The sequence below is a fragment of the Calonectris borealis genome, chromosome 9, assembly GCF_964195595.1.
Source record: "Calonectris borealis chromosome 9, bCalBor7.hap1.2, whole genome shotgun sequence".
NCBI classification, from domain to species: Eukaryota; Metazoa; Chordata; class Aves; order Procellariiformes; family Procellariidae; genus Calonectris; species Calonectris borealis.
In genome coordinates this window covers 19,661,535-19,684,314 of record NC_134320.1, presented here as the reverse complement: position 1 = coordinate 19,684,314, position 22,780 = coordinate 19,661,535, and the positions used below count along the sequence as shown (strand labels likewise).

The following is a 22,780-nucleotide window of genomic DNA, read 5'->3' as shown; positions in this document are numbered from 1 at the left end:
ATTCCTGCGGCCGTTGCTGGCGTGCAGCGGAGGAGGGGGCAGGGGCCGCCTGCAGGGCCCCGCGGCCCCATGCCGAGCAGGGTCACCCTCCGCCGGGGCGGGGGGAGCCGCTGCCGAGTGACAGCGGCACCAGGAAAGGCCCGTGCCGCCTTTTTGCACCCCTGGCTCACACAACCCGGGGATGCCTTGCTCGGGCTTCCCGGAGGAGAAGGGCAGGAGGTGGAACCGGGAAGGCCGGGCCGGGCAGCGCCCTGCCCCGCCGGCGGCCGACACAGCCCCGCTGCCCAGGCGGGCGCAGGCGCGCTGCCCCGCCGGCCGCTGCCCCCCGCCCTGTCGCAGGGCTGACGCGGCGGCGCCGGCGCAGCGCTCCCCGGCCCGGCGTGCGGCGGGGGGCGGAGCGCGGCCCTGCCGGCGACCGGGATGAGCCGGGCGGCGCCGGCCGGCAGAGGTGAGGCGGGGGGCGGCGGGCCCGCGCGGGCCGGTGCGGCGCTTGGCGGCGGCCCCGGCCTGCCCTGTGCTCGGCCCCGCCAGTGCGGGGCAGCGCGGCCTGGCCAGCGGCCGCCGGGCGGCTCCGGGTGGTCCCGCCGTGCGGGCCGGGGTAGCGGGAGGCAGTGCCCGCCCGGAGCTCCCTGCGGCAGCGCTCAGACTTGTCTCGCCCGGGTTCGCCCCGTACACGGTGGCTGGAGAGCGGCAGGGCCGGGAGCGCGGGTGCCCGGACGCTGTCGCCGCGGGCGGGCGGAGGCCGCGGGGCGCCGCTGGCCGCTGTGCTGCCTCCCGGCCCTCTCTGTGTTCCTGCCTGCTCTCCTGCCCGCGCTGTGGGTGCCGGGGCCCAGGCGCTGCGTCTTGGTTCCTGGCGTCGTCACAGGGGCTTGGCTGCGCTAGCGGGAATAGGGAGTCTGAGGAAAGTCCTGGGGTGGTGTGGAGTCGTTCAGTGCCAGTCTCTCCTGGGGAGCATGGGTAGACTCTCCATAACTATAAGACTGGGAGAGTCAGGGCGTTGATGGAGCTGGGCAGCTGTAGAAAGGGATTTTCAGTTGTTGCAAGAGATATTTTTTTCCATCATTGGGCTCTCAACCCCACTTCTCTGCCCCCGAGTTGTCTCTTGCTCACAGAGACTCCCAGCCTTTTTGTTGTGTAAGCAGAGAGCTTGTCTGCTCCAGTGCTGTCTCCTCTCCCCTCCTTGAGCCCTTCCAAACTGGGCTGCGCTGGTGAGGCAGTGGCTGGGAGCTCTGCAGGGGTGGCAGTTACAGGTGGGGTGCTGAACTGCGGGGCAGGAACAGCAGAGCTGTGTTTCTCAGCTGAGGACTGAGTTTGACTAACACGCTCTCCCTACAGCCATCTCCAAACTAAACTTGTTCTAGCCCAGACTTCTAGCTCTGAAGAGAAGCAGATTGCCTTTATTAATAGCCTCACCTTTACTTACCTCTGTGTGTGTCACTAATACAAGTAGAGAAGTAATCTTTTTTCAAAGCTGCAGGAATATGTGTTTAATACTTGTGAAAATATACTGTGTCTTAAGGAAAGCCTGTAGAAGACATCAGGGAGACCCTTGTTCCCAGACATGTGCAGGGACCTTGACTGAAATTTCAGTTTCTGTTCCCTTCACAGGGCTTGGACAGCAAAGTTTGATAGACTTTGCTTCAGCTACTTCCATGCTTCTGCCTTGCAGAGGTATTCAGGAAGGAAGGGACAAAGCTTGAGTGATATTTCATTAAAATCAATCTAAAGCCTGAAGATTAAAAATTATTTATATCCTTATTCCTTACTTGTACAAAAGTAACTTTGGGCTCTTTAGTCTAGAATTTTTTCTCTTTCATCACTCTGATTTGTGACAGTATTTCTCTTAAATGCCATTTTATCTGCTATACGTATCTCCACTAATCTAGTTTAGCCTAAAGGAGGATGTTTCCATAAGTAAATTATAATCATCTTGCCAGAAATAAATTTAGCAGATGTGTAGCCAGCCGAGTGAGACTGTGGGTTAGTTCCTGAAAGCACTAGTTGAGAGAAAGGAAGAGACCAAAGTAACTGTACGAGTTTAAGCCTTGCAGTGTGGTAACTGAGGTCATCGGCTCCATGCCCTGCTGTGTTCCCATAAGTTGCTAACTTTGGACTTTGGCAGTTTCTGTATGGTCTTGTGTTAATACGTTATGTTTTGTCAAAGTGCATTTCCCTAGGGCTTGTTTTACCTTTGGGACAAAATATTTGGTTAACAGTTCACAGAACTGTGCTGGGCAGATCAGAAAAGAAAGCGAAGAGGAGATAGTTCCCAGTACTGTGAACCTGCGTTACTTCTGCATGTGCTAACTGAATCATTTCAGACTTCCTGACCTTATCAGCTTAGTTCTGGCCACGCGGTGGTTTGAAGAGAGACACCCTTCCCCAGCTTCCTCTCTGCCTTTCCAATTTTGGATTCCAGTTGGGGGAGGGTGGGCATCTTCTTGCACAGCATATCCCAGCTCTCTAACCTCAGGCCCGCTTTCTCTTTCCTGCTTATCTTCTGTCCTTGAGAGCCTGCCCCAGATCTCCACTGGGAGAGGCTGGACTCGCTGGGTGTTGCAAGAACCGCTGCCTCCCATGGGAGCAGGTGATGCATGAATTACTCGTGCCCACACAAGGCCACGCTTCCAAGGCTGTTTGCTTTATTTACGTTACTGATGCTCTTCAAAACAAGCTTCTTTTATATTTTGAATAGCAATATTAAAATCTGGGCAGTCTGGGAAAAAAAAAAACAAACAACCTAAGAGTTAGCAAGTGAGCTGTATTTGAATTACTCACCAGCTGCATGTGTCTCTTGATCTGCTGGCCACCCAGGCCAGCTTGTGGTGATCTAAGTATGAAGTAGCTACACTGCTGCAGTGCTGTGGGTTTGTTCTGTGCGTGCGTGGACAAAAGATTTCTGTGGTCTGACTAGGTGTCAGCTAGAAACCTTTGGTTAGAGTCCTGTCAGCAGCACTGCCTGGGACTGCCTTTCCTGTTTCTGTGCTTTTCAGTTAAAACCTGGGCTCTCTAAACCTGCCAAAAATAAATAGGACTGCCAAGGATTAATTAGTGGTTAAACTGTAACAGGCTTAAAATTAGTGAAAGATGTGAATGGGTAGTGTCTTTTCCATACTTAATTTCACTGAAGGTGACACAAGCTGCAACCATGTAAGCTGCAAATGGAGTGAGCTGCTAATTGCTCTAACTAAAATATAGCATGTATCTGCGCTGAATTTGTTAGTCGGTAGAGGATCAAGGGCCTTGCATTCCTCCATTCCTCCTGTGTAGGTGTTCAGTGAATTTTAGGCCGTCTTTGTGTCAAGTTGATACAAAGTCATGCTTGCTTGTAACTTACCAGAGCTCTTGGGCTAAGTCTCTATTATGAAAACTGAGTGGCTCCCAAATGTGTTTTTAAAAGCTTAGAGTACAAAGCAAATTTATAACCAGAATCTGCCATTAGTACAGAGCTGTAACAGTTCGGGGTTGTCTTTGTCCAGTGCAAAAGAGATTGTGCCTTTTAATATTTAATCATTTGCAGATGGTATGTCAAACACAGCTGAAGGGGTGAGGACTAATGACAGTAAATTTCTTTCACTTGTGGTCTTTGGGAGGTGTACATCTTGGGCTTTTCTGGCTTTAGGATTTTGCTGGTGCAGCATCCCTGTGCAGTGGAGGTATGGCTTATACTAGCCAAATGACTCTTTTAATGGTGCAAGTTCCTTGACCTCAGAGGTTTTTTATCTGTGTCAATGTATGGGGAGAAGATGTGACTTTCTCTTCGGGTTTTTAAACTTTGGGTGATACTTGTTTTATTTTTGGTCTTATGTTGCTCACTTCAGTTCCTTTTCTAGCAGTGCACTTTTAAGCTGTCCTTTTGCCTTGCTGATTTATGTTGCCAAGTGAAACTAGTAACACTCTTGTAGCACTGATGGAAAATAAGTTCTTCAGGCAGCACCTTTAATTAAATATTTGCGTATGGATTATCTTTTGTCACTCTAAGTAATACTGCTCTTAGAAAAGTGAACTGTTTCAGCTCCTGGGACTGGGATTAACTGCTCCTTGGAGGCCTTTGCTTTAAAGGGATCCAGACTCAAAACTGATTATGTTTGAAAAGGGAGAGGGGAGGGCAGGAAAGGTTTGCTTGGATTAAATGGCTTAGTCAGACTTTCTTCCCATTTTAAGGAGAAACTTTTTTGTACAGGAAAAACTTTCAATGTGGAGAAAATGGTGTGTGCATCACAGACAAACATGGAGTATTTTTTAATCCTGTAAGTTATAATGTGAAGCATTTTTTAATGATCTAAGTTAAAAATGAAGCAGAAGAACTGGTGGGTAGAATAGCTTTCCTAGGATCTTCCTTTGTTGCAGTTTAAGAAGCTGGATTTCATGACGCTAATGAGCAAATGAGCTATTTCGATTGCTATTGCACTTGATTGCATTGAAACTGTGGCACCACTCTTGTCTCTCAATTCAAGTTTGCCTCAGGTTCTCTTTGTTGTCAGGACTTATCTTTGCTAGAATCTAGTTCAGTATTTTTCCCACTGTGATCATTAGTTCAGTCTACTATGCGTGAAACAATGGCAGCTGTAGGCGTTTCAGCTCCTGCCTAATCCACGGCTGTTCAGAAAACCAGCGGTTGCTCAGCCGCCTTCCACGTCTGAGGCAGTGCCCATGGAGGGGATGCTTCCTGTTGAATTTTGCTATGAGCGAGCAAGGAGAAAAGTCATGACTCCAAATCGTTCAGGAGTGTTCTTAAAAACCAGCAGGTATATTGCACAGTTACTGGGCACATATTGCTGAGACTCTGAGCAGCAGCGAAACCATTACCTTCATGAGCTCTTCCTAGAGGACTCAAGACTCGCCGTATTGGCAGAAGCCCCTTGTATACACGGCTGTGCTGAGAACGCTGCGATTTCGCTGGGTTGGTTTGTTTTATCTGGATGGAAGTGTGGCTGGAATAAGCTTTCCTAGCAAGACTGTGGTTTGGCTGATGTTTACTGGGGCCACTCAAGGAATGTTTTGTAGGTACCGTACACAATAGACAGACACGTAGAGTTTGTAGCGTAAAAGCAGGCATAAACTGGATCTAGTGTAGAGGAGTATGTAAGTGCTAGAAGAGCAAGTGTGAGAAAATTGGCATGAGGAGATGTTATGTCCTGATTTTTATGATAACTGAGTTGTGTGGTGACTAGCAGAGGGTTACAAAAGAGCTAGACTCTATTGCAGTGCTTATACTGTTAAGCTGTACTGTCTTGCACGTCTCTGTCAGTGGAGGTAACTGGGTTCCTTTCTAGGTTGTAGGTAGTGAACTCTGGACTGTTTTCTGTATGGTGGGAATACCTTACCCGAGTGCTAAATGATATTCTTTATCCTCTCTGCATTTCTACTCCCCTCCCGCTCCTCCACAAAAAAAAAAAAAGCGCCACCTGCTCTTTATGTCTAATATGAGTAGAGTGAAAAATACAGAAGAGCTGCTTAAGTCAGACTTTAAATACCTGTTTTTGCAGGTGTCTAGCATTCATATTTGCCTTTAAAGTCCAACTGTTAATGTTTTATTTCCATTTATAGGCTCCTTTATTTTCAGCTAGATGATGCCTACGTGTAAGGCTTGGGACAGGTGTGGCTAAGGGAAAATTTGTTAGAATAATCTGTAAGTCAGAATCAGTTGGATGGAGGAGGGGGGCAATTTGCATGAAAGATCCTATGTTGTGTGTGTGGCTGATGCCTTCCCCTTGTGTTTCTGGATTCTTCTACCTTTGAATTAATATTTTTAGTTATGTAGTGAAGATGAATAGATATTACTATGCAGGCTTTACACTCTTGTGTAGTCTCAGATATATCCTTACTGCACACTTGGAGATGCAAGTTTTTAGTGGGGAAAGGGATTTTTAAGGTGATTAACTGGTGTCCTACATTGATATTGCTTTGTTAATGTAAAGATAAACACTGATTATGGAAGCTGATGGTGTTGTCTTATGGAGTGAGCTGTTACTGTAAATATAGAGGAACAACTTCGCAGAGTAAGCTGTGTCATTCTTTATCTAGTCAGAGAATCAAAATTTCTGTGGCAGTATGTGCATTGCTATTCCTTTAAGGGAAAAATCTGTGTGAGCGTGTGAAGTGTCTTCCGAGTGCCTGCTAACATTTATTGCACAAGAATAAGCATTAGTTTTGTACAGTGCTGATGGAATTGGGTACCTGCACACACTTGTTGACTAACTTGGACTTCAAAGTTTTGTTTTTCAAAAGCCTTTTGAGGCACGCTAGTTAACTGTGCTTGCTCTATACCCTGGGTATTGAGAGAGATTTAACCTCAGGCTAGAGAGTCAGAAATTACGTATAGGCAGCGTGGGCTGGGTGGGGTTTACCTGTTTATTGCTTTACCTCAAGGGAAAGTAAATGAGAAGAGCCTGTTTACACACTGAGCCATTGCAACTATTGCTTCTTTTTCCTTTTGGTGCAAGTGAGAATGTCCTAGGGAATGTGGGATTGTGTTTGGAGGATGGGTGGAATTTTAGATAGGCATGTTGCCTAGTGTTTTGTTATTATGTTACAGTCCAGATGACTCTGAATTAATTTCCCTTATTCTTTCAGCTGTTTTTCAAGATCATAATGCAGCAGAAAAATGAAAAACCATAGAAGACGTTTGCTTTGGAAAAGAAGTCAGTTGCTGGCCCAGTCTAGAAGATGGACCACTGGATTTGGGGAGCTTGGGAAATACTGCTTCCAAAAGCAATCTTTCCTAGCTAAGAAGAAAAGACAGAGTGCTCAGCTAATTGTGAGCTTAAATCACAACAAACTGTACAGAAGACTGCAGTGCAGAAGGAAGGCACTTGAGCTCCAAAGCAGGTGGGCTCCTGATGTGCCTCTAAATGCAGAAACCTATCAAAACCCTACTGTTGAACCATACAGCTTTCCTTACAAAACTACTGAGAGCAAAAGGATCCTGTCCCTGTCGCAAAGCCGAAAGCCCATCTGGAGAAGCAGTAAGAAAACTCAACAAAGAATCTTTTCAGAGTGAAGATTCGAATTCCCCAGAATTTGAAACTGTCGCTATTATTAATAGCAACTCTAGCAATATCTATTATGTCTCATGTGGTACGCTGGATGGTGCTGCCTTACCTGTAAAGAAAGGTGGTTTTGTATTTAGCAGGGAGGAGAGCAGTAATGGTGAGGGCAACACAGTCCTAGTAGTTTTAAACAACTATAAAAGGAAATGCTGTTGCAAAGGGAGTGGAATGGAACTTGTGGCCCCTTGACAACTATAAAGAAGTCCAAATTTAACCATCATACTGTAAAAAAGAGATCTTTATTTATGATGCATAAGAAACTTTCTATGGTTAGGTTTCGGTATAGAATTATAAAATCCCCGGAACTTCGAGCTAGAGGCAAAACCTGCAAATTGAGAAAAATCAAGCCAAGGTGGGTGGAGAAAGTTACGAGGGACCATCAAGAGACGCTCCAGTGGGATTTTGAAAGTGGATTGTGTAATTGGCTTTCCTACTGGAAATCTAAAAGTAACCGTCTTTGGAACCGGTACAGCTTATTAGATATGAACAATAATACATCCAAATCTTTAGGTGAGGAGAACAAAATATGTGCACCTGAGATCTGCCGTACGCAGGATGCATTACCGTGTGCTGAGCCGTGTTCTGAGGAGCCAGAATCTGGAGGGCAGGATGGCAGTGCGGATGTTGTCCCGCCAGAACTGCATGCTAGAGCTTTGCTGGAGGCAGAGACCTTGCACCAGGTGGAGACCAACGGGACTCTGGCAGAGGATCATTGCTCTGACGTTTTCGTCTCCGTGACAGGAAGAGAAATTGCTGTTTCAGGTCAAGATGACACAGAATCTAATGAGGTTGTGGGTGTAGATGGAATGATGTTGTTGCAATCCTCCTTGCAGGATCCTGATGTCAATGATAACTTTGGAAATGGACCTTTATCCATGGAGCTGGCACAAAATGAGGACAGCTCTAGCCAAATGGAAGTAGAGGGATCCTTAAACCTGGACGTTTTTAGTGCAAAGTTACTAGATCACCCTTATTGTAAAAGTCCTCTTGAGGAGCCTTCACCAGAAAGCACAGGACTAAAATCAGAAACTCAGAAGGGAGGCAAAAGGAACAGTCAGAAAGCTTCCCGGGTGGCTGATGAACAGTTGGCAACGTGGCTTTGTGGTATACCTTTTATATATCTTAGGGTTTCCAGGAGTTCCTGAAAACTGGTGGATGTATCGTGGAGTTTACATGTTGCGTTAATTCCTTTATTAAAATGGTTTCTTATTGTGTATTGTAAAGGGTGCTTAGCATAACACTTAATGAAATGAGGCTGCAAAGAGGAGAGCTGCATGAAGGAAGGACAAATCAATGCTTATCTGACAAGCTGTTTTGAGGGCTAGTTGAACGGTGCCTCTGCTACTTTTGTTTTAGAGAATACAACGTAATTTAATTGGAATCTTTGTGGAAAATTGTTGATAGACATTTTAAATGTTTTTTATCATGTGATTTCAGAAGATGATAAAACTTCCAGTTATTTAAATGGTTGACAATTATTACTCTTAACTTGGTTTTTGAAAATTTTTAGTGTTCTAATACTTCCTTCCAGCCTATCCTCTCTTCTCTTGCTCTTAGACTGAGATTAAATCACTTAATGAATCAGGTTTTAATAACCAAATATTGTTCATTGTCACTTAGTTTTCTCTACAATTGTTCATAAAGTAGGCTTAATGAATCTTATTAGACAATATTTTTTAAAAAGGCAAGACTAGTCTTAGCAAAGGTACAGCAAAAAGGCTTTGGGATTTTTTTACTCAATGCTGAGCATGCAGTATTTGATAGTCTCTCTAAAGAGGAACGTGGTAAATATAGTAATCGGTGTCTTATTTATGTATAGCAGCATACTATACACATAGTAAGGAGCAGTAGGCTAACACCTTCTGCCACCTCGTACCATTAATATAATGTTCAAGTTCAGTGGTGTTCTCATAACTGAAGTCTTCCTTTGAAGAAATTGGCTTCATAGATTCCCATAAACCTGAAGCTGGTTTCAACTAGAGTTAAAGGGATTGTTTGAAGTTTGACATGCTCTGATTTTTCTGCCCACCTTTTTGTCCTTCAATTTTGCAATTGATTCTCTAAAGCAAAACCTGAAGAAGGAGACACTGAACCTCAAAAGATGATTTAGCTTTCCAGATCCACAAGTTAGTGTGGGATGTGTTTCTCTATGACTGCCTTTACGTGATCCAGCAAGGACCGGGCGCTATGTGAGAAATTGAGAGAAACTGTGCTACCACAGCGAACAGACCACTTCTGCAATGGAGTTTTAAAGTATGTCCAGCAGAAAAAGGGACGTAATCCTTCTGTAACAGTCAAGAACTAAGATTGTATCAGGGTTTTGTGGTCTGATAGGCAGTCACGTTCTTCTTCAAGGGAGGCCTGTATAACTTAAAAAATAAAATTAAAAAGACAGACAGCAAATGCGCTAAACTTTCCCACACTTGACAATTTTAAGAAAATTCTTACCTAGCTTCTGAATGGAAGTAGGTGAGACCAGTTTCCATTTTCTTCAGACTTGAGGGTTCCTCTCTGAGGATTGAAGCCAAGCCTACACTACATATACACTCATACTGACAGTATAGCACTTCTGAGTTTTCTCAGCTGAAAAGCTATAAAAAAGAATTTTAATTTTGGTGTAATTGTGTACAGAAGTTCTTGTCTGTTTAGGAGTGTTGTTAATTATTAACTGCACCCTAAAAGGTACTGCTAACCTGGCAAGAGTTGCTAGGGTAGATGCATGAAGGAGATGTAAGTGTTATGGTTGAATTTCTCTGCAGCAGCTGAACTCGGATGTTAATGGGCTGCAATATTTAGTGCATTCTGATGTGCTATTACGTGTTGAACAGAGCTCCATGGTAAATCCTGTTCGTGATGGGTGTCTGATCTTGCACCAGGTCTGAACTTTGTATTTTCCTCCTTGAATTATGCAGTTACACCAGCCCAAGTGAGGTCAGAATCTAGCTAGAGGTCTCTTGGAGCTCTGCTACTGTTAGTTGTAACTACGAGAACAATCCTTCCTGTGTGTGTATGAATAAAAAGCTTTTAAAAATTGTATATATTAAAAGAGAATAAGGTACACTTACATCCCCATACATCATCTATCTAGACTTCTAGCCAGAGTGAGAAATATTCTCCCTGTCACAGTCTACTAAGATGTAAGGGATAAAAGTTGTTAGGCAAGTGCCTGGCAGAGTTGCGAGGAAGGATATCTTCCTGTGAAGAATTCTTCCTTGTTGTCTGATCTAGCTCTTCAGTGCTCCCTTCCTTCTGTCACACATCCAGGTGTGCTTCTTGCTGCATCTTCACTGCTTTTCTCGCCTGTCTGTGTTTTGTTCTTGGTCTCTCTCCTTTCTTTTTTTATTCTTTTCTTACTACTGTTCTTCTGGCATTTTTTTCTGTGGGATGTTTCTCTTGTCTTGCTTCTTCCCATCCTGATCTTTGAAAGTTTCCAGGAAATATTGTTAAAGCCTTAATAAGCAGAGAGCTAAACATACACTGCACTATCCAGTGATGCTGTCTGCCATCACACCCAGGCCTGAGAAGAGTCCTGGATTTTGGGTTAGTGCAATTTCCCTGGACTCTGATCTCAGAGCCAGCTTTCTGTACACAGAACACGTGTTTCCTGCTGCATTTGAAAACTCATTTTCAGAAAGCTGGACAACTTGGTCTTTTTTCTCTTATTCACTAGCAAGTGTTGAAATCCTGTTTTCCATTCTCTTTCATTCTCAAAGTGGTTTTGAATGCATGGGTGGGATTTATGTCTCCACTGGTCCAGTCTTGTGTCTGGGGGGGGAAATCTATTTCCTAGGTTTTTTAATTCCTCCAGCATTCATCTCTTCATTATTTCCTAGTTAATATCTTTTGTTTCTGGTGTTATGGCAGGCTGACATGGCTGTCCGTGGCACCTTAAATGCCTTCCCTAGGATACTAGGGTAAATGCGTTAAACTTGCTGAGTGTCTGTCTGGTGTCTCTTTGCTATGGTGGCAGCAGAGAAGCTGAACAGACTGCAAACGCTGCCAACCAGGGCTGCTTACATTTGAAGGGAGTAATTCTGCATACCGTAAGGACAAGATACTGGGTTTTCAGTGAAAACTGTTGCAGAAAATGATGGCTTTTCATGTTGCAGTAAAATTATTTAAGATGCTAATTGAAATAAGCAGTGGGATGGATTCTCCTCGTAGCAGTGGTATAATTAGTTTGATGTAGATATATGTGCATATGGGAAGAATGGGGTCTGAACTTTCCCTGTAAAGCTGAGTGATCAGATTCCTGCTTTTTTATTTTTTTTCCTCCTTCCCCTGCTTTTATTTGATATTGCCAATTTGAGCTTAGTTTTCTTAAACATATACTTGCCGTGTGTTGGTTGGGTGCAGAATGATTGCTGCTCGTACTTGGAAGAAATGACTGCTGTATTGGACTAGTGAACTTGGAGGGTTTTTTACATGTTTGCACTTTCATTTTTCTGGTATATTTAAAGGATTCCTAGATGAAGTTATGAAGAAATATGGCAGTTTAGTTCCACTCTGTGAAAAAGATGTCATGGGAAGATTAAAAGAAGTCTTTAATGAAGATTTCTCCCATAGGTGTGTAGCAGTATCAAATTCTAGACTTTGTAAAGGACAAATTGCTTGCATTGCTACTACACGCTCCACGTCTAACACCTAACAGAACAGAAGTCCATTTGATATGAACTTGACTTATTTTTTTTCTACCTTTTCAATCCTGTTTTAGAAAACCTTTTATCACCAGGGAAATCATGAAGTATCGGGAAAAACATCCAAAAACCTCCACTTGCAATTTCCGGGTCTTCTATAATAAGCACATGCTAGATATGGATGATTTAGCTACACTGGAAGGCCAGAACTGGCTGAATGACCAGGTCAGAGATGCTTGGTGTTTATGTGCTCCCTTACCCCTTTTTAGCCCATTTATGTTAGGATATCAGTTGTTCACCTTCTGCTGCGTTATAGGTGGACTATCCTTACTTTACACTTGAGAAGTAAAAGAAGCGGTGAGCAGCTTTTGCCATGGCAGGTGCAATAATAGTGGTTACAAGTCTGGAAGATGGGAAGTGTCACAACTAAACTGTTTCTTTTTGAAGAAATGATGTTGCACTATTTTGGGAAAATAGTGGCTACCCATATAGGTTTTAGCATCTCCCCCATCCCAAAGCTTGAGCAGATTACAAGAACAGCAGAGTGAAGCAGCAGACTGTGGCCCACAGCCAAAAAACCAAGAAGGCTGTAGTGCCCAGGGCATGCACCGGTACACTTAAATTGAATTAAACCGCATTTCAGATTGAGGTAGACTTCAAGCAGCCAGTTACAGTCTCTCTCCGGGCCGACCACTATTAGTTCCAGAGTGCATGTCCTTCAGACTGCAGCAAACTGTTACTATAATTGCTCACCTCCTTATTGCTGATTTAAGTGTGAAGGGTCCTATGTTTTATGGGAAGTTGTGAATTTGAGTTTTACAAAATTATTCTGTACGTATTCAAATATTTACTAACTCTTACAGATAATTAACATGTATGGTGAACTCATAATGGATGCAGTTCCTGAAAAGGTGAGGGGTTTTGTTATTATGCAAATGTACCTAATGAGAGATTGAGAGGGAAGGGTGAAACATTGAATATTTCAGATACAGAATTGAGATTCATAGCTCGATGATGTTCCGAGTGGTTCCATTATAATCTGCTGCTCAGATTTTCTTCCATTCCCGTGCTAAAATACAGTTTTCAGTGCTGTTGCTCTTGCTTCAGGAACTCATTGGATTAGCTCTGCAGGTGGTTTCTGTGGTAGCCTGATGTTACTGATGTACCTGTAGAAGGGTGCCCTGTTTTCGCCCATCCCACTCTCCTTTCCCCCTTAGAGGTTTCTGTCTCCAGCTTATCTGCTTCTAAAGTGCTTTATCCGTGCCCTTGCTCACTAGTCTGGTGTTTCAGCTGAAATTTCTGATGAAGATGGATTTCTGCTGAGATGACAAACCATGAATGGTAGCATCTGAACCATGCACATGTGCTGCTTGCACTTGCCTACCCGCCCACCTCGCAGCTGTGGGGGCCGTAACAGCTCAAACTGCGGATGTGAATTGATGCAGAGCTGCTTGATTCCTCGGCAGTATTGACTCTGCAGGACTCTTTGGTTTGTGCATCCTCAACAGAAACGCTTACTGCTTTCCAACTGTAGTGTCTAACTGTTGGTGGCAGTTGAAAAAAAGAAAGGAAAAAAACAATGCCCCCCTTCTGTGACTACATTTGCAGCAGTGGCAATTATAAAAAGCCATCTGTTTACTAGTAGAGCTGAACAATTTTCAGGTGAGACCAAAGGAAGACCCAAACAAAGCCATTTTTAGATGAGCTCTGCAGAATGTAATTCTTAAAATCTTGAAGCTCAGAAGAAAGAGCGTTGTTACTTTGATTGGTGGTGACGGTGATTCTTCATTAGTATTCTCTGTACTTCCTGAGTGTGTGCTAGGGTTGTGGTATTGAAGATTGTATCTGTTTGCTTGTGTCTGCTTTTTCTTCATAGTGTATAATTGAAATCCTCATGGGAGATTTTGTGTTGGTACCTCAGAATGTGGTTTTGAAGTCTGTTGGCATAGCTAATGGGTGTTAGACTGTGTTTTCAGATGCTGAATTTTCTAACTTTTTTTTCAAGTAATAACTCAAGCCTTCTACCACCTCTACACTAGCAGAATTATTAAAAACAGATGTTGCAGATTTCCATTTGTATTAATCTGTTCCTGTAATTGCAAGAAGCTAAGCACAGGGAATAATAGTGTTAAGTTGGAGCTAAATAATTTTTTTTTAACATAAGCCTACATTTTTTGCCATAAATGTAGGTTTTTAGTTACAAAATGGATGTGGTATAACTTAAAAAATGCTCTTAAATAGCAGATATTGTTTTTGCCTAGAGCTGGTCATAGTAGTTGAATACAAATGACCATGTTGTTGGATTAAATCTCGTAACTTTTTTTGTTTTGAGTCTCAACTTCCAGCAACTAAAAACAGAAGCTACTCCCTTCTCTACCACCCCCACTTTGCCAGTCTGTTGTTCTCTTCCTTAATCCCTATAAAGAACAACAAAAACTGTACTCCTTATCCTGGTGTTTTTCTCCCAAGTCCATCCCCAACAAAAATTAAACATGATATGCCTGGAGATACAAAAGTGTAAATATAAATACTGCAGTGGCTCACATCATATATTACAGGGAAATAAGGCTTGCTTTATTTGCTTGCTGAAGAACAGCAATAGTTTAGGCTTGGCAAAGCCTCTGTTTGTCCCTACTGGGGTTCTGTTTCTAAACCTGCATTAAATATTGGCTCATTACAAGTTGTTTTGTATAAATAATCCTGGGGGAAGGGGAATGACTGTGCATGAAGATTTCTGTGCTCATTCCTCCTCTCTCTCTTTTTCAGGTTCATTTCTTTAACAGCTTTTTTCATAGACAGCTCGTAACCAAAGGATATAATGGGGTAAAACGATGGACTAAAAAGGTATCCTTTAACTCCGTGACGTCAGTGCTCTGGTTCTTTTGGGCTGGGTTGAATGACTAACTTGAAACTGGGTTACAGTGTGTTACCTGCAAAGGATGGTTTGCAAAGGAGCTATACAAAGTGGGGAGAGGTTAATAAAAATAGTAGTGTGGCACTATTCAAGTTAGTATGGTTATGTTGTGAAAATGTACTTTGAATGGCTTCATCATTGGTGGTAGGTTATCTCTTTGTGTATATTCATGCAAGCTGTTACTTTAGCTGCAAGAAATGTCTCTTGCTGCTCCTGACAGTGCCAGGTACGCTACAGGAGACCAGACTTAATTCTGCTTCTTCCTTTTATCTCAGACTGGGATTGTTTGATAAAATCAAATTGTTACTCCTGAGTAATACCTACAGGTACTAGAAAGCAGAAATCAGACACCCATAATAAGCCAACCTGTTGTTCGCATGACAAGAACAGAATTCACCTTGCTTTCCAGAACCTATACCAGATCATGGGTTGGGATATTTTCTGAGATAGCTAATACAAAGAACAGTGCTGTGGTTTTTTTCTGTGAACATTTGTCCTTTCTAATATGGGAGATGAGGCAAGACTAATCAAGGACCATATTTGAATGCGTGATCTTTCTGCAGAAGCACTTAAATAGCACACATCTGTGAAATGCTAGAGATGAACTCATTATCCAAATATAAAATCTATTCGTATAATTTATTAAAATCTCTTTAAAGAGAGACTGAATATTGGTGCTTAATATTCCCAGGTATTTTTTTTTTTTAAATGTTCTTTTTCTCCAGCAACCCAAGTTTTGCAAAAACCCCAAAAGTGACGGTAGATACTGAAAGCGGAACCTGTATTCATGTTGCTGCTGAGGAGGGACCAGATGAGAGCAGGACAGTTGTTTAGACATTTACACCTGAATTCCTGAAGAATCTCTAAAGCAAGGATGAGAACTAAGCAGTATCTATTGGAAGGATTCAGTAGACTGCTTCGTCCTGCAATATGCAATTAAGGGGAACTTGTTTCTGCTTTTTGAACACACCAGAGTATTGTACCAGGTTTTATAAATGTGGTCCCCTGGGATACAGGAGGCCAGAGCCTAGAAGGACATGCTCTTCTGCATCTAGCTGCAGTGGTTTCAAAGCTCCTGTTTGCCTGTCCCCTCTGGCCACTGATCAGATTGGCACTCCTGCTCTGATCTGCTGTCATGTCAGCAAGCTGACTCTGCATTGTCTCGGTGAAGCAGATCTAGGTTGCCACCGTTCTTTCTGTACATCAGGTCTTAACTAAAGACCCTTCCAGCTTTTGGCTGCCATTCTTCCTCTTTGGCTGCCTCTTCTGCTACAGGTTTGCATGCCTGCAGCAATCCCACAACTAGGGTCACATGAGGACCCTTGAGTTTAGCATGGCTCTGCTGTTGCTGGACATGGCAGAAGGTGTAGTTCATTTATCTTACTCCAGTTTTCCTTTGTGGGCTCAGCTTGCTGCTGGCTGACATCTCTTTGCTTCTCTCCAAGAATGATGGATTGTTGTGTAGTGAGTGTGCTGTAATCTGGTCAGGAAGCAGTTTCTGCAGGTGGGAGCTGGGATTGTCGATGCTTGTGACAATCAAAGCACTGTTGTGAGCAAGGCTCGGCTGACAACTGCTGTGAATGCTCAGACTTTTTTGTGCCTTCAGCTTCCCACTGTTACTCAAAAAATACACTTTTCTTTCCTACAAACGACCTGCCTTTACCAGTAGTGCAGCAATTACGTACTGTTCAAATTGCACAGTGCTTTAAAAAAAAAAAAAGCAGCATAGAAATCTTCCCACAGGATGAGTTCATTTCGTTCAGTATTCTATTTTTGCTTATTTTCTGGACTGTACCACCAAAAACCCAGCAATTAGACAACCATTTCACGAGGAGCTGGGAGAAGGAAGATCATGAAAGGCCCTTCCAAAAGCATACGGACTCATCTGCCACACAGACACTGGGGGTGTTGTATCTGATCTACTTGTTCTGTACTTTAAGACCTTCTCCCTTGTTTGCTTGCCTGTGACCACAGTACATCTGCTACAAAGTTAAGTTTAAGAAAGGATGCATCTGCTCTGTCTTCACCCCCTCCTTTCCTCTGCTCACCAAAGCATCGTGCACTCCTCCTCTGCCTTCCTCTGACAAGTCACAGATGCTGTGTTACGGCAGAGGGAGTCAAACTGCACCAGCTCGCTGGTTTTGTGGGGTGTTTGTAATCACAACTGCTTCATCTGTCACCTATCCGTGGTGCAGCTCTGGTAGAAATCAGTGGTGTTCATAGTGCAGCAGAGTCATTACTGAAGATACGTAGGTAACCCAAATTGAGGCTCGACTCTATTGCCATCATTACTTAAGAAATTCCACTTTGACGCGGATGTTAACGCAGAGCAGGCTTTTGCCACAAATACAGTGGTGACTAACTCTGATACTGTACAGTGGTCCTTAGCCACTTTCTGGGCTGTAACTGTATTTTTGTGCCTGCTAATAAGTTGCGTGTGAGATAAACATGAGGAATGTGCTGAAAGAGTGGAGGGCCAAAAGAAGACTTCAGTTACGGGATGGCAGAGAGGAAACTTAGATACAATTAGTATCTTGCTTTGGTGTGTTGTGCCTGTGGAATTGTCTCTAATGTATATTGTTCTTCTTGCCAGGTGGACTTGTTCAAAAAGACTCTGTTGTTAATTCCTATTCACCTGGAAGTCCACTGGTCCCTCATTACTGTGAACATCCCCCATCGAATTATTTCATTTTATGATTCCCAAGGCATTCATTTTAAGTTTTGTGTAGAGGTAAGAGTGACAGCTGTGTCTGCAAAGTTTGAACTGTTTTCTTAAACAAACCACTCCCCCTTTTTCTGTTCAGCCTTAAACTTTAAATGCAGTGTGTCTATTGTTGTCCTGCCGTGTATGAAATGAGAATCAGCTTGTCCTGCTGGGGAGTCTGAAGCACAGACCTCGAGGGTCACACCAAAGCTGGGAGTTGAGGTCAGATTGCCTGTTGCCTAATTAGCCTAATCGGCACACCTTTTGTGGCTCTGTCTTGTCACTCCCACAAAAAGCAGACGCTCAAAGCCAAGTGCCATAGGGAAGCAGACTAGCCAGAATGACAGTAAAGGCAGTTCTTTCAACTGCTAACGGACTCATGTTTAGGAAATGATAAATTGTGATCCTTTTTGGGGGAGGTTGCCTGGGTGAGAGAACAGAACTGAAGATGCTGTAGTGCTGCCCAGCGGGATTTATGTGTTACTGTGCTATTAACAACGTGTTGCCTTTTTCCTCTGTCTGCATTGGTACGGGATGTGTACCTCTGATTATAACCCAGCAACCTTTCGAAGCTGCAGCCTGAACACTGGAGTTAAATTATCAGTCTTCCTGGTAAAGAGCAGACAGAAGATTTTTGCTGGGACTAGCAAATTGTAATGACCCTCTTACAAAAGCTAATTTTGTCAACTTAATTGCTTGCTTGATGGAGCAGCCCTCTACTTCTAACTGTGTGTAGTTGTTGGCTTACAGAAGAGTAGTAATTATTGTACCCAGGAGAGTTCCCAGCTAGGACTTCTGAATGAAGATACTAGTTTCCTGGTAGCATTTGCTGAGGATGAAGCTAATGTTTGTTCTGGGAGCGAGAGACCTCATGCTTTCCAGCTTCTGAACTTGCTGTGTAAACCAGGGGTCCCTCTCAGCAGCCCTACAGTCTCTCCTGCAGTCCTGCCATGTGGCCTCTCCCATCCTGCTCCAGGCAAGGCATTTGCACTTAAATGTCTCACAAACATGAGAGGCTTTTATTCCTGCCCTTTCTAGGGGAAGGGGGGCCAATACTGAAAACTCCACTATGATCCACCCTGAGGTGAATGTTAGCGTGCTGGACTGTGTTTAAATCGTGCTATAAACCACCAGCCTGTTTACAGAGAAGTAGAAGGATTTGCTTAACCCAAGACCATAGGCTCATTTATCTTGCTTCCTTCTCTTTGCTTGTGTCAGACTATTTTTTCCTGAATGTCACTAAAACTCTCCCTGGAGCTTTGTTGATTAGCTGCAGAACTCAGTGTTTTGTATTGAGATTCAGGCAGGAAAATGCTATCATATCGAATATAAGGGCCTTGGTGTCAGCCAAGTAAGCCAGGAGAGAACACATGCCGGACCGCGCTGTGTGTCTCTGCATGTCTGAGAGCACTCTGACTCTGTGCCTGAGTGCCACAGCTGGTCCACTGTTAAGTATCCCAGCCTACAGTGGGGCTGAGGGTGTAACAGCTCCCCTTGATAGACCAAGATGAGCCTTGATGGTGGCAGGCACAGTACCCACCACAGTTCATCTCTTTACCTCTAGATCTGAGCTCAGCTCCTAATGCTTAATGCTTACCCGAAATTTGTCCTCATTGTCAAAAGGATACCAGCAAAGATGTCAATGTCTCTCTCCTGTTCTTTAGCTGGTGAATAATATTGTTGCTTTTTTTCCCTTTCCTTTTTAAAGAACATTCGAAAGTATTTGCTGACTGAAGCAAAAGAGAAGAATCGCCCCGAGTTTCTTCAGGGTTGGCAGACTGCTGTGACAAAGGTAAATGGCAGCATTTCAAGCTCTGGAGTCTGACCTTCTGGGAGATTTTAGGAGGCTGCTTCTAAACCCATATGTTTTTACAAGTAGTAAATTGTTCTGCGCTGACCAGGTGGAGGGTGGTAGGAGCGACACAGGTGGTTACACATGGGAATTAGAGCTCATTTAGCTCCCACCAGGTCTTTAATACTTTCTGCAAGTGACTTGGTGATCTGACCCTAATCTCTGGACAACTAAATATCCGTGCAGCAAAATCTGTTGCTGGTGCCCATGTTGGCACAAGGTCAAGGACTGAATGAGCTGGAGACTCAGCTTCCTGACTTCTCCCGAAAGGACTGCTCTGAACTGTGCCAAATAGATGGTGTTTGGTGAGGGAGGGAATAGGCTAATGCTGCCACTGCCTATATTTTATATTTGGTATGGATAGTGGGCTTTAGTCTCCAGGGCTGTTTGTGGGGCATTGCATTTGATCACAAGTAAACAAAGTCTGGCAACAATAAAAGGGAGTAACTTGTGTGTAGTGTAAATGAGGGAATATGTGATTTGCGTAGCCATCCCATAATGGCTCCAAAGATATAAAACAGGTCATTGCACACTAGAGATACTCCCAACAGCTCCCTCCTCACACAGGTTTATTTTTAGATGCTGATACAATGATGAAATGATTCCTCTCTGCACTCATGCACACCCTGTGCAGTCAGAGTTTGTCCTCCTGCGTTCTGTGAGGTAGAAGATCTGGGAGTTGAGGAAGACAATTACTTTTCCTCTTCAAGTGCCAGACACACAGCGGCACTAGTGAGTGGGACTTCTTAGCTCCGCATATCAAAATGGAGCATGTTTGAAGAAATAATGAAAGTTGAAAGTTATAATTTGAGACTGCCTTGCTCAGTCCTGTCACGTGACGATGTACCACTCTTCGTGTTCTTTGAGACCCTTTGCTGTGGCTGGGGCAGGAAAGCCACTGCTGGTAACATGGATGCTGAGAGTAATCTTCCTCTAGGCCTGTGTGACTTTGCTGATACATTTTGGTCCTGTGTAAAGCAGATAATGCTGTACAAACATTTATTTAAACTAATTGAGAAGCTGTTCTGTGTAGGTCACTAAAAGAAAATAAACTTGAAAGAAAGATTTGTAATTTGTTTTCTGTCCTACACTATATATTTTTCTAAATGTTAGGTGTTACTCTAACAAGGTGCCGAGTGTCACCTTGCAAAAGTTGGGATCAGAATAAGTAATTACAACTCCAGTGTCTAGTGCTGCAGAACAGCTAGCTCTGAGAACGAGATACCTGATCGTTTTGCTGAATCTCCTTTTGGACTTTAAGCAGGACTTGGAGCATAAAAGGATAAGTAAAGATCTAACATGTCTCTTCTTGTTTCTTTTCCTTGTAGTGCATTCCACAACAGAAAAATGACAGTGACTGTGGGGTTTTTGTGCTCCAGGTAAGAGTACTGCTTTTTAAAAATCAGTGGCCTGTATTGTTCATATAATAAATGTCCTTTTTTTCAATCAAGCCTTTTCCTTTTCCTCAGTACTGCAAGTGCCTCGCCTTAGACCAGCCTTTTCAGTTCTCCCAGGAAGATATGCCCCGAGTGAGAAAAAGGATATACAAGGAGCTGTGTGAACGCCAGCTAATAGACTAATAAAATGCAGCCAACCTAATTTCTCTGGCATTTCTGACAAGTTGCAGCTGGTGTTTGTGTACTTGAATTTCTGAAAACTTCCGTGAATTTTGAGCGATTCTCAGCTGAGTGGTGTGGCCACTGTTGTTACCTCAATTTTTTGACAAGCTCTTTAACTGGCAGAACATAACAGAGCTGCCGTAAAATATTCCTTATGTCAGTTTGGTTCTTTTATGTTCTTTCCTGTATTTAATATTTATTATCTCAGCATGCATATAGGCAAAGCATGCAACTAAAACCATAAAACTGTAGATTTGGTGCACCTTTGAGATGTAGCTAGAAATGACAAATACAGGTGATTTTGTCTGGAAACATAAAGATGCATGATATGTTTTCTGATGCAATAATGCTTTGAATGTATTAAAAAAAAAAATCAATGCCATAAAAAGAACAGCTAGAACCTATTTGATAGTTCCATTGTCCCTGTTGTGGCTGTATAATACTGAATTACCACTTTTTAGGGTGGCTAAACTCATCTACAGATTTAATTTGTGGAGACCTCTTTTTTAAATAGTTCAAGTTGCTAATAAAGTTTGTTCTGTTAACATTTATCCAGCTGTCATTATCAGCCTGTCCCTATAGATAAAAAGCAGCCTTTGCACAAATAAAGCTTCAGCACTTGTCTGTATAATAAAAAGTACAAAGGTGTTCCGTCAGTCAGATTGATAGTGTGTTCCTATATGCTGCAGAAGTCTCCATGATGTGTGTATTAAGGAGAATTATAAAGCTGGCCCTGAAGAGTCACAGCTTAGATACTAAGATAAACTCCTTGGCTGTAACTGTTTAAATCTCAGATGGCTTTGACTCATTTTTCAGTTCTACAGTATGCGGTGAAATGTACCATTTCAGCATCTCTCCCTTCAGCTCTGTCTTCAGATGAACTCCCTTCAAGCTTGTCGTGTTTAATCTCCCATTGGCTTTTGCCTTTGTTCAAATATAAATTAATTCATTTCTGCTGCATCTGCTGTTTGATTGTCTCAAACATCCCTCGATTTGTTTGCGTTCAGTAGCACCAATGGGTCTGGTTGGGAATAACAGCACTTGTGGTGGGTGCTGTACAAACACATTCTGCTCCGGCGGGGCGGGAGGCTGTGAGTCCAGCACTAAACTTTGCCATGTTGTTGCACTGGACCGGGATAAGTGAGAGCAGCGGGTCTTGAGACTTTTGGTTTTTTGCCTTGATCTGTAAACTATGATGTGCTCCTTGCTGAAGAGAGCTAGTTTTGTTTGAAGAGACTGCTGTGTGGGACTGCTACACCAGCAAATGGCTTCGCTGTGTTTTTCTGCCAGATAAAGGAGTGAACCCAGAGGAAAACTATTTCTAATGCTAAACATCATCTGTTGCACAGCTTCACTTTGTGTCTGTCCATAGCCCTGACTTCTGATGGAGGAAAACCATTCTGAGTTCCCTGTTTTGCAAATTATTTCAGGCTTGAGCTAAGCCAGGTGCAAATCCCTCCTAGATTACAGGAGGCAGCAGGGAGAAGTGAGGGAGTGCCAAGCTCAGTGCAGTCAGGCTGCGAGATGGAAGCGTGTGCATGCTGTGTTGTGCTAGAGAAGGAGGTCCTGCAGTATCCTTGTGTGTTTCCACTTCCCCTTGTTGGCAGCTGGCAAGCACTGGCTTAATTTAGCAAGATAAGGAAGGCCTTAAGCACTTGGTTAGACAATTTGAACGAGGAACTTATTGAATCAGAAAGAACCTTAAGACCCAGACTGGCTAAACATATATTTGCCCATCGTATGGTGCAGAGCACCCCACAGCACGTGGTTTCTTGGTGTTTCCCTGAAGTGTTACTGATACAAACAGCAGCACCTTCTTGGGGCAAGTGACTGTGAGCAGTGAAGGGTGACTTCTGTGAAAACTGAAACTTGGGATGTGGTTTCTCATGTGCTAGGGTAGAACATGTAAGCCAGTGCTGCCATTCTCGTCTTCTCTCTCCACTGCCATCACATGAATGGTACAAATACTTAATGCTGCCATGTGGTGGCTAGCTGAGCTGAT

At 43.4% G+C, this 22,780-nt stretch overlaps 1 protein-coding gene across 3 annotated transcripts; it reads left to right on the top strand.

Annotated features, from left to right (window-relative positions):
* The first annotated feature begins 373 nt into the window (after positions 1–373).
* Positions 374–21,738, top strand: SENP5 (SUMO specific peptidase 5). 3 transcript variants are annotated; one of them, XM_075157287.1, is made up of 10 exons: positions 374–448; positions 6,577–8,156; positions 11,513–11,618; positions 11,767–11,914; positions 12,553–12,600; positions 14,456–14,533; positions 17,197–17,334; positions 19,016–19,099; positions 20,488–20,538; positions 20,629–21,738. In XM_075157287.1, the coding sequence occupies exons 2-10, from the start codon at positions 7,199–7,201 to the stop codon at positions 20,737–20,739; spliced, it is 1,722 nt and encodes a 573-aa protein (XP_075013388.1). In that variant the 5' UTR covers positions 374–448; positions 6,577–7,198; the 3' UTR covers positions 20,740–21,738. The 3 variants fall into 3 exon arrangements, with proteins under 3 accessions (XP_075013388.1, XP_075013389.1, XP_075013387.1); XM_075157288.1 differs by having other exon boundaries at positions 393–448; positions 6,577–7,814; XM_075157286.1 differs by having other exon boundaries at positions 393–448; positions 20,611–21,738.
* Positions 21,739–22,780: the final 1,042 nt, after the last annotated feature.